At 41.2% G+C, this 12473-nt stretch overlaps 1 protein-coding gene across 1 annotated transcript in view; it reads right to left on the minus strand.

Moving 5' to 3' along the window:
* Window positions 1-12473, minus strand: part of bub1bb (BUB1 mitotic checkpoint serine/threonine kinase Bb) — a 94834-nt gene that overhangs the window by 24805 nt on the left and 57556 nt on the right. The window contains exons 13-16 of the mRNA XM_080203033.1: window positions 10589-10723; window positions 5931-6051; window positions 3662-3764; window positions 2454-2725 (exon numbers count right to left, since the gene is read on the minus strand). Of these exons, the coding sequence (XP_080059159.1) occupies window positions 2454-2725; window positions 3662-3764; window positions 5931-6051; window positions 10589-10723 (631 nt within the window). The remainder of the gene's footprint in view (window positions 1-2453; window positions 2726-3661; window positions 3765-5930; window positions 6052-10588; window positions 10724-12473) is intronic.

Here is a 12473-nt window from a genome sequence, read left to right on the forward strand (position 1 = left end):
TTGCCTAATCATTTTCAACATTGTAGACTAAACTGCCCAAATTATAATAATGGAAATTTGAAAGGAGAATTACACCCATCGACATGTGAAACACCAGTACGTATTTGAATTAATTTCACAATAGTCATTGAAAGAAAATTAACCCATTGATGCCATATCTTGCAGCACATCCACCACCCACATACCCATATCGAACAAAAATTTAACAAGTCCCGTTTTGCAATTTTCCAATTGACCTAGCCACAGCTTTTTAGATCATTTCAGTTTTCCACCGCCTTGGTGATGACGTGCTCCTTGGTGCCATCCCTGCACAATCTCATTTGAAGTTATATGCCATTGCTCTGAATTCCTCCGCTAGAGATCTGAGCTGTTAAGTTTTTAAAAATGGTTTAAAATTTTCAAAAATTGTTGCAACAACTGCCCTTAAATGGGCCCCACATTAGCTGATATTGTATAACCATTGTCCTTTTTTTCAGGTCCTCCACTTCATAATTTGCTGACAATCAGTCCTCGCCGAAAATAACAGCTCTTGACCTGGACGATACCATGGCACAGTGCTTAGCACTGCTGCCTCACAGTGCCAGGGACCAGGGTTCAATTCCAGCCTCGGTCACTATCTGTGTGGAGTTTACATTCTCCCCTTGTCTGCATGGGTTTCCTCCAGGTGTTCCGGTTTCCTCCCACAGCCCTAAGATGTGCAGGTTAGGTTGCTTGGCCATGCTAAAATTGACCCATGTTGGGGGATTAGCAGGGTGAAATATGGAGTTATGGGAATAGGGCCTGGGTGTGATTGTGGTCGGTGCAGACTCAATGGTGTGATCGGCCTCCTTCTGCACTGTAGGGATTCTATGGGCCTCAATGTACCAGCAAATATTACACACTCCTTTCCAAAGTTTTTGAACATATTGCTGTTTTGTAAATCTGTGTCCATCTGTTTGTCAATTCTATGTCTGAATTCTCCCCAACAGGTTTCTGGCCTGGTCACAGAACTGATTGAAAGGGATATGGTTAAACGAACCCACAACTTGCATTTATGCAGTGCAATAAAACATTCCAAGGCACTTTGCACTATAAAGCAAAAATTACATTGCAAGTCACAAAGTGATAACAGTCTAGGCAAAAAAAAAGCAGCTTGTTCAAAGAACTAGGATTTAAGAAGCATCTTAAGAGAAGGGAGATAGAGAGACAAAGCAATATAGGCAAAGAATTCCAGAACTTGGAGCCAAGGAGACTGATAGTACATAAAGCAATGAAGCATGGTAGGGTGTGGGAGAGAAAGCGTGTACTCCCATTAAAAATAAAAGGAAGGCAAGACTTGGACGTTTTTGTTGAACTGAACTTTTATTATAATAAATGTATACATACAAGGCATAGAAACATCCTTTAAGTTTGTTTTTGTATATTCGTAACTATTGCACAATAAGTTTTTTGTGGTTTAATTCTTCAATACAATAAGAATGTTTCTCAGGACTTCCTTCAGTACTTTTACAGTCAAAGGAGTTCCATGGCTGGAAAAACTTGGGAAACTGAAACTTATTCTATTAGCAAACGCTGGCAACATCTCCTTTGACAAAAATATGACCAACCACTCTCATCTTGCCTTCAATCCCTATTTTTTTAAAAAACTAGTCCCAAGACCTTTAGCCTGAAGTGTTGCAAGGGATCCCCAGAAACCCTCACCATTTCTCTCCATGGGACAGGGGACACAGAACACAGAAACAGACCCAATGGTCTGGGCAGCTGGTTTTTACCCTCCATATGAGAAATAGCCTTAACTGTATATGTTTATTTTGTTTCCATATCCTTTTATATTCCTTCCCTTCAGTCATCAATTTGCAAATGTTGGCATGGTCTCTGTTTCATTCAGTTACACTGGTTGGGCATTCCACAATCTTGCATCCTTTTACTTAAAAGTCTTCCCTGTTTTTTTGCTGCCCAAAAATATTTAGTACTAATTGCCTTATGAAACACCAAGATGTCTAAAGCTAGTTAGTAATTAGTCAATTTATGACTCCAAAAAATTGAATACTAGAAAACTATCAATTCAACTATGTAATAAACATCTTTAAAAAACTGGATGATAAATCCAATAAGAAGCAGGTGAACAGAATCTCCATCACATCTAGTTCACATCAATTGACCAGTTCTATAGTGGCTCTCTGGCTTGTCCAAAATCACCACCCAATGTCTCCCAAGAAACTGTTCTAAGTAATCAGTTCTGTTTAATAAGCATCGCAGAAAATTCAAAGAGATGATTTTTTTGCTGCTGATAAAATTAGTGTTTGTGTAAAAAAGAATAGTGCGAGGAAGTAACATTTCTCCCAGGCTTCAGTTGCAGTTGAATGACACAAAGTGGATTATTCCCCAAAACACATCTTTTGCTGGGCTAAGCTTTGCAATGTAGTCTAATAAAAAACTAGCGAAAAGCCAGTGACTACAAAGCAATTTCTTACCTCAGTTTCTTCATATGCAGAGGTTGGTCAAACAAGGACTCCTTGATGGGTGACAGTGAACTCAGGGCACTTTTACTCCCATCTATGGAGATCTGTTTGATTGAGCTTTCCTGGTCATCAGTCAGAGGATTTCGGTGGAAAGGGGTCGAGACCAAATGTGCCCCCCTGGTAAAGTCACATGTGTTTTCAGGATAAGGGCCAAGGGTCTTGTTTGGGTAATCACTGCTCACAAAGTGGTCCTCGTTCAGGGGTTCAATCCCATCCAAATCATCCTTTAAAAAGTTAAAACAGGATATACCCTAATTTACTATATAACCACATATACATCCAAGGACAATGCTAACCGATACCTCAAAATACAAAGAATTTTTAAACCAATATCTAAAACTGGTCAGGGTATATCAATGGCATTAGTAGGGGAAAATATATAGACTCGGCTTAGACATAGACACCAGAGATCACAAAAACAATGTTCACAGTTGACAGCACTAATTGAATTAGTCTTAGACAATTAAAAGTGGTATTCACAATTCAGTAGATTAAAAAGTGAGTTCCTGGAAAGAAATGTTCCAACGTTCAAGTCTTCATTATATCATATTATATACATAAGAACATTCTATGCCACAGAATATCAGCATATGCAACTCCTCCTGATCTTGGGAGAAAACACAAGTAGAAAAGGTGCAAAGAACAAGATTTCCCATTCTACATGAGGGGGAAAAATGGATAATTTGGTCCATGCACCACGACTTTGAAAGAACCAATTAGTCTCTCTCAGTCTGTACATTCCCTATAATCCTTTACAAGTAATTGGCCAATTCCGTTTCAAAGCTACACGATCTATTTTCACCACCCTTTGGGACATTTCATTCCTGATCATTATCTCTGCTTTAACATAAACCTCCCTGGCTCTTTTGCCAATTATCTTAAATTACGACCTCTGGTTAGTGACCTTCTTACCAGTGAAACAGTTTCTCCTTGTGTGCTTATCAAAATAATTCAATTTTGAGCAAATGTATTAAATCTCCCCATAAGCTTTCCTGCTCTAAGCAAGAAAACAATTACAGCTCCTCTCACATTCCCAAATAACTCAGGTCCAGTAGTCTTATTATTGGCATAGACAAATTCAGAGTGCTGGCATTGCTTCAATAAATTACAAATTTAGGGATAACTCACAAATATACAATTTTTATAGTATTGTCACTTACACATTCAGCAGCACAGGCCCCCTCAGTCAGAACACGTTGCGATGGTACAAGTATTCCAGAAAGCTGCCACCGAGTACTTGGCTTCAAATAATTTGCTGGTGGCCTTGAAAAAAAAATCAAAGGTTTCCATTGGCCAATTATCCCTGAAATAAATCTCAACTTTTAGGAAGGTTTGTACATTGGAATCTCAAAAGTTAGAATTAATTGCTCCAATCTATATTAGTCTCAAAAGGAACTGAACATTTCAAAAAGCAGAAATTCTCCAAAGGCCAACCTTTTCTGATGAGCAGAAAGTTCATGGTTAAATTCTGGTCTATACAAATCAGCTAGTCTCAACCATATGACAGGTAGAAGCACCAAAATTGGCTTCAGCGCTCTGGGTTCAGGAGAGATGAAAAGGCCAATGTACTTGTGCCCAGTTGCTGGCTGAAGACAGATTCAGAGTCTCTTGTGCAAGTAGGCAGAGTAGCGTGTCTGTACTCCCTATCAATGTTCACATATGAATATTGACTAGCTGAGCTAGAACTACAAGGTAATATCCTCTTTGAAAGAGAAAGTTAGCAGGATTAAATACCAAGGAGCCAATATATATTTCAAGCATTTAAAGCAATTTGCTGGTTACAACCAGAGTGTACAAGTAACCTTTCTAAGCAAATACACAAAATAAATAATTCAATCTAGAGCACAGTTTATCATCTTATCAACAATTAGTTGGTAGGGAGAGACACAAGATGATTAAAGGTTATAGAGGTGGAAAAATTCATAGTAGTACAATAGGATGTGCATGTCTAAAGTTATATCCAAACATGGTTCAATGCACAATCGAAGTCTCTCAGTCAGAAGCAAAAACCAAAGTTCAGTTGCTGCAGTTGTAGGTATATGGCAAGGTAACAAAGTTAAAACTTTTTGGTAGTTTTCAGTCCTATCTTAATAACACGGCCAAAAAAAAAAATGAATACAAATCTCCAGTGTACTTAGACATACTAAAAGTCATTCCCCAAAAGCACAAGCAAGTGGAAATTTCTTTGAAAAAACTAAAGTCCATCACAAAGTAACGTTACGAAGTAGAAGACAATTTTCTCTAACCAGTGACAGATTCAATTGTATTTTGTCAACAGTCAAATCACGCATAGATGCCTGAAAACTCAAAACAAATTACCTGCAATAGTAGTTCCCAAAGTACCCCTGGGGATACAGGAGATGCCTCCAGGGAATATTTATTATAAATTGTGAGATGCCAGTTAATGCACATCTAGGATCCTCTAATACGCTGCCATTATTTTTGATCAGCACAGTTACTATGCATGTTCAGCCTTTAACAAGCCACTTCTTTTCTCACCACTCCTGTCTCCACCCACAATAAGGCCTTGCTCACAGCAAATGAGTGGGAGGGAGAAAACAGCAAGCCAGAAGCCCCAAAAATAATCATCCATCACAAAACATGTGGTAGAAGGTTGGTTAAAAACTGGGCAAATCTGAATAAGGGTACACAACCAAAAGGGTTTGGGAAACACTGACCTACAACATATGACATTCCTGAAACAATAGCTCACTTTCAACCGCTACTGCTGAGTAAATAAAGTTAGAAATGAACCAGCTTAGTCACAACCATGTTTGGAAAACTTTTTTAAAAAGCAGCAACTAGGTTGAAGAGTGAAGCGAATGAAAACTTATCTTATTGTCTTTAACATAATAAAAAGCCCTGCAGTGCTTTATTCAAGGACTAAAGAAAATTGGACTGAACTAGGACAGATAATCAAAGTTTAGTCAGTTAGGTTTCAAATGCGAGTGAGAGGTGGAGAGATTTGGGAATGAGGGCTTACAGTACAGCTGCCAATTGTGAGGCTATGAAATTCAGGGATGCACAAAAGGTTAGAATTGGAAATGCACAGTGATCATGGGGTTGTAGGGCTAGAGGTGGTTGCAGGAGAAAGGGCGATGAAGCAGCGGACAGATTTAAAAACATGGATAATAATCTAAAATAAAGAGGTTTTGCTGGATGAGGTGAAGCAAGGTGTTGGGAATGATCAAATTAGAATGGAAAACGGCAATAAATTTGGATTTGAAAGCATTATGGATACATAGGGGACAGAATGCAGCTTGGGGAGGAATGAAAGATTAAGTTCAAATTATTCACCAACTATATTATGAGCTTTCTATCATGCATGGGGCTAAAGATGGATATTTGAGCACATTTTGGAAGAGAAGCGATATTAACAGCAAACAAAGTCATTATATCAATGTTTCTATATTAGTTGGTCAGACTCACTTATTCTCCTGGTTTTCAATATCTGCTGTCTCATCAAAAATGTTGAAAGGAGTTGGTGCAGATGGTAACCCCAAGAATGGGGACACCAGAGCTGGGACTGAATTTGGACAGCTTCTGGGTGCTGGAAAGAAAACATAACATTTCATTACAACACACTCGGTACTATGCCACATATGTTGCCACACATTTGTTATACGAGTTGGTATTTTCTTCAAAGATCTTTTTTCAGGATGTAGTGTCTTCAGAACTTCCTAGTCTGTGAAGGACCGAAGTACTATTCAATAACCAACAACGAAGCCACCAGACACTCAAGCATGGTCACAGCAAGATTTATTTTATTGGTTATCCTTCGCTGGCAAGGATGATAGTCTTCTATGAGGCCAATGAGGGATGCACAAATTTTACAGCACACAGGGATTTATTGTCATGTGGAATGTCTAATCATGTATTATCAGTGTGTAATGGCATGTAATTTTCACCACTCTCACTTTTCCACTTCATTTTATCATTTTTGGGTCTCAAAATACTGGATCTTTCCCACAGATTCTGCTGCCATCCAGTTTGATCCATTCCGGTGCTCCCAGGAGTTGATGTCAACATCGAATTTCATCATGTTGGCTTTTAACACATCCACGAAGTGCTCCTTCTGTCTCATTCTGACTGAACTGAGAGAAGACCACATGCTTTAGGAGGCTGGTATCCGACAAGGAAATATATAATCACCCTAATGAAACTGTTGGCAGATGGTGTGCTGATATTTTTAGTGTTTTGTGGTGCTTGCTTATATGACTCCAGTGCCTTAAGGTGCCTCTCATACATTGTTCATGTTTCAGCCGTGTACAGCAAGGAAGGGGTCACGACCACATGGTAGGCCACAAGCTTGGTTTCAAATTAATGGTGCGATTTTCAAACACTCACTTCCTCAGGTGGCCTCAGATTTCAGGTAATGGCAGCCTTCTGTGAAAGATGACTTCCAAAAAGCATCTCACATTTTACAGGCACTCATCATGAATGCTAATCGATGGGAAAGAGTGCATGCATATGGACCTCGCTGACAGAAGTCTTTTGAATGTTAAGTGAAAATCCCATTGTCTTGCATGCCTCAATAAATACGACACCAATTCTCTGGAGACTCTATTCTGACACAGCACCCACTGCAACAACATCAACATACAGGAGCTCAATAACCAAGGTCAGCTTGGTTTTGTTTTGCGATTGGAGTCATTTGAAATTAAGGCGTTTGCCGTCCATTCAACAAATAAGCTACATTGGAGCAGAGTACTTGTTTGTCATAGAGGAGTCATAGAGGTTTACAGCATGGAAACAGGCCCTCTGCCCCAACTTACCCATGCTGCCCTTTTTTTTTAAACCCATAAGCTAATCCCAATTGCCCGCATTTGGCCCATATCCCTCTATACCCATTGTACCCATGTAACTATCTAAATGTTTTTTAAAAGATAAAATTGTACCCACCTCTCCTATTACCTCTGGCAGCTTGTTCCAGACACTCATCACCCTTTGTGTGAAAAATTGCCCATATGGACACTTTCGTATCTCTCCCCTCTCACCTTAAACCTATGCCCTCTAGTTTTAGGCTCCCCTACCTTTGGGAAAAGATATTGACTACCTTGTCTATGCCTCTCATTATTTTACAGACCTCTATGAGGTCACCCCTCAGCCTCCTATGCCCTAGAGAAAAAAGTCCCAGTTTATTCAGCCTCTCCTTATAACTCAATCCATCAAGTCCCAGTAGCATCCTAGTAAATCTTTTCTGCACTCTTTCTAGTTTAATAATATCCTTTCTATATATAATGTGACCAGAATTGCAAGTATTCCAAGTATGGCCTTACCAATGTCTTGTACAACTTCAACAAGACATCCCAGCTCCTGCATTCAATGTTCTGACTAATGAAACCAAGCATGCCAAATGCCTTCCTTCACCACTCAGTCCACCTGTGACTCCACTTTCAAAGAGCTATGAACATGTATTCCTAGATCTCTTTGCTCTGTAACTCTCCCCAATGCCCTACCATTAACTGAGTAAGTCCTGCCCTAGTTCAATCTACCAAAATGCATCACCTCGCATTTGTCTAAATTAAACTCCATCTGCCATTCGTCAGCCCACTGGCCCAATTGATCAAGATCCCGCTGCAAATGGAAATAACCTTCCTCACTGTCCACCATGCCACCAAACTTGGTTCATCTGCAAATTTACTAACCATATTCTCATCCAAATCATTAATATGACAAATAACAGTGGGCCCAGCACTGATCCCTGAGGCACACCGCCGGTCACAGGCCTCCAGTTTGAAAAACAACTCTCTTCAATCACCCTCTGGCTTCTATTAAGAAGCCAATTTTGTATCCATTTAGATACCTTACTCTGGATCCCTTGAGATTTAACTTAATGCAAAAACCTATCATGTGGTACCTTGTCAAAGGCCTTTCTAAAGTCTAGGTAGACAACATCAACTGCACTGCCCTCATCTACCTTCTCGGTTACTCCTTCAAAATATTCGATTAAATTTGTGAGACATGATTTTCCACTCACAAAGCCATGCTGACTGTCCTTAATCAGTCCTTGCATCTGTAAATGCCTGTAGATCCTGTCTCTCAGGACCTTTCAACAATTTACCCATCAAAGATGTGAGGTTCACTGGCCTGTAGTTCCCAGGCTTTTCTCTGCAGCCCTTTCTAAACAAAGGCACAACATTTGCCACTCTCCAATCTTCGGGCACCTCACCCATAACTATCGATGATTCAAATATCTCGGCTAGGGGACCTGCAATTTCCTCGCTAGCCTCCCACAACATCCTGGATATACCTCATCAGGTCCCGCAGATTAATCTACCTCGATGCGCTTTAAAACTTCCAGCACCACCTCTTCTGTAATATGTACACTCCTCAGGACATCAATATTTAATTCCCCAAGTTCGTTAACATTCATGCTTTCCTCAACAGTAAATACTGATGAGAAATATTCATTTAGGATCTCACTCCTCTCTTGAGGATCCACACATAGATTACCTTGTTGATCCATAAGAGGCCCTACTCTCTCCCTTGTTACTCTTTTGCCCTTTATGTATTTGTAGAAGGTCTTTGGATTCTCCCTTACCTTATGTGCCAAAACAATTTCGTGTCCCCTTTTTTGCCCTCCTGATTTCTCTCTCAATTCTGCTCCTACACCCTCTATACTCTTCAAGAGATTTGCTTGACCCCAGCTGCCTATGCATGTCATGTGCCTCTTTCTTCTTCTTGACTAGGGTCTCAATATCCCAAGTCATCCAGGGTTCCTGACTTCTGCCAGCTTTGCTCTTCACTCTAACAGGAATGTGTTTACCCTGAACCTGGTTAACACACTTCTGAAAGCATGCCACTTACCAAACATCCCTTTTCCTTCCCACAGACTGCACAGGAGCACAGCAGCAAGGAAGATCAAATGAGCAAATTGGAGCCATCAGGAGGTGGAACTGACATATGCTATTTGGGAATCCAGGGATACTGAACTTCTGAAAACCACTTAAACGTGCATAATGTCTGAAGAGACAGAGTCACGTGAGAAGATCTAATCAAGGGGAAACAATATCAGGGGAAGAGACAGAGTCAGGCAATAAGTTGGTCAAATGAATGTTCTGTAATAGTATAAAGTAACTGCCTAAATTTTGTACTATAGAACCTCTTAAGGTCACTTGAGAGGTTGGACTTCTTATGCATGACCATAATAAATATTGCTCGTTTGAACAAGCTGTGGAGATGCCGGCGTTGGACTGAAGTGGGCACAGTAAGAAGACTCTCAACACCAGGTTAAATTGGTATCATGAACTTTTGGAGCGCTGCGCCTTCATTACAAGGCATTCGACTCTTGAGGCATCAGTGGGTACTGGGGCAAGCTCTCATGCTTTCAGAGCAATGACACAACCCCTTGTTGGACTCCTGTCTTAACCTCAAAAGGATCTGTAATGGATCCATTGTTAAAGGTCACCTTTCGCATATCAGTTTGAAAATTTAAAGTTTATTCATTATTGTCACAAGTAGGCTTACATTAAGATGGCAGTCAAGTTTGTGTGAAAATCCCTTAGTCGCCACACTTTGGCGCTTGGTCAGGAACACTGAGGAAGAACTTAGCATGGCCAATGCACCTAACCAGCATGTCTTTTGGACTGTGGGAGGAAACTGGAGCACCTGGAGGAAACCCACGCTAACACGGGGAGAACATAGCGACTCTGCACAGCCAGTGATCCAAACCGGAAATTGAACCCTGGTCCCTGGTGCTGGGAGGCAGAAGTGCTAACCACTGTGCCACCCATTAGCATACCACTCAGCAATGCAAAAGCCTATTTTGATAGACGATTGAGAATTCTATTGCAAACTTTTCATTCCAAACCAGAAGAATATTCCCTATCATAAAGTCAATTATAACAGATAGAAGATTGAAAGGAAGGCCAAGAAAAGCTTTTGCATGGATACAATTGATCTGATGTGCTTCTAGTTACAGAAAAAGTACTCAGCACGTTACTTCAGCTCAGCAGCTTTGGTAATTAAGAGATATTTCAAATGCAACTTATGGATTACAGCCCAGCATCATAGGTTATCACTTCAAAACATAACACTACCAAAATTGTTCACGTACTGGGTAAACCTTGAACCATCTCCCTTACCTGTCATAAACTGTGCTTCAAACTCCATGTCTTCCTTGTTACAATCACTAGGTTCAGCATCCAGACCTTCAAACTGCTTTTTATTGCTCAGCTGGGAATAAGTAACATGGTCATGGATCACGTCAGTTTTGATATCTGTAATAGAAGAGGAGCCGATTGGGTGTGTAGACTAGGCACCTCCAATTTTCATATTTGGAAACAGCAATGATTGAACAAAGCAATCTCATAAAGCCCTTAGTCAAATTGGAAGCATACTCCAAGTACTGCACCTGTTGTATTAATACAGTAGGTTAAGAGACTTGAGTTGCAACATTACACCTGTATGAATCTTGCTGTTCCCAACCATAATGTAGAAAATACAGTTACAAAAAGAACGCCCAGATTCCAAGTCAACACCCACCTTCTCTTTTCCATCATTATACGTGATATGTGAAAAATATGTGAAAAGTGAAAGGATGAGAACAGAAGGGATAGGACCTATAAAAGGTGAAGGGGGAAAGGTCTGTGTGGAACCAGAAGAAATGGCAGAGGTGCTTAATGAGTACTTTGCCTCAGTATTCACAGTGGAAACTGACCTGGGAGATTTTGCTACGGATTTGCAGCAGATGGAAAAGATTGAGTATGTGGATATTAAGGAGGAGGATGTGTTAGAACTTTTGAATTCTATCAAGATAGATAAGCCGCTGGGACCAGATGGGATGTACCCCAGGATACTGTGGGAGGCGAGGGAAGTGATTGCAGAGCCCCTGGCGATGATCTTTGCTTCGTCAATGGAGACGGGAGGGGTTCCGGAAGATTGGAGGATTGCGGATGTAGTTCCTATTTTCAAGAAAGGGAACAGAGATAGCCTGGGAAATTACCGACCGGTGAGTCTGACCTCAGTGGTTGGTAAGCTGATGGAGAGGCTTCTGAGGGACAAGATTTACGAGCATTTGGAGAGGTTTGACATGATCAGAAATAGTCAGCATGGTTTTGTCAAGGGCAGGTCGTGCCTTACGAGCCTAGTTGAGTTCTTCGACAATGTAACTGAACACATTGACGAAGGAAGTGCAGTGGATGTGGTGTACATGGACTTCAGCAAGGCACTTGATAAGGTCCCCCATGCAAGACTTCTTGAGAAGGTGAGAGGGCATGGGATCCAAGGGCCTTTGGCCTTGTGGATCCAGAACTGGCTTGCCTACAGAAGGCAGAGAGTGGTTGTGGATGGGTCTTTTTCGGCATGGAGGTCAGTCACCAGTGGAGTGCCCCAGGGACCCTTGCTGTTTGTCATTTTCATAAATGACCTAGATGAGGAAGTGGAGGGATGGGTAAGTAAGTTCGCTGATGACACGAAGGTCGGTGGTGTTGTGGATGGTCTGGAAGGATGTCAAAAGTTGCAGCAGGACATAAATAGGATGCAGGACTGGGCGAAGAAGTGGCAGATGGACTTCAACGCGGATAAATGTCTAGTCGTCCATTTTGGCAGAACCAATGGGGTGAACGAGTACACTATCAAGGGCAGGAGTCTTAGTAGTGTTGAAGAGCAGAAGGATCTTGGGATCCGGGTCCACAGGACTCTTAAATCGGCCTCGCAGGTGGAGGATGTGGTCAAGAAGGCGTATGGTGTACTGGCCTTCATAAATCGAGGGATTGAGTTTAGGAATCGGGAGGTAATGCTGCAACTTTATAAGACCCTTGTCAGGCCTCATTTGGAGTACTGTGCGCAGTTCTGGTCGCTTCACTATAGGAAGGACGTAGAAGCTATTGAAAGGGTACAGAGGAGATTTACAAGGATGTTGCCTGGACTGGGAGGCATGCCTTATGAAGTTAGGTTGAGGGAGCTGGGACTCTTTTCCCCGGAGAGACGAAGGTTGAGAGGCGACCTGATAGAAGTTTATAAAATGTT

The sequence above is a fragment of the Carcharhinus amblyrhynchos genome, chromosome 14 (genome assembly GCF_965287045.1).
Source record: "Carcharhinus amblyrhynchos chromosome 14, sCarAmb.v2.hapA, whole genome shotgun sequence".
Classification (NCBI taxonomy): Eukaryota; Metazoa; Chordata; class Chondrichthyes; order Carcharhiniformes; family Carcharhinidae; genus Carcharhinus; species Carcharhinus amblyrhynchos.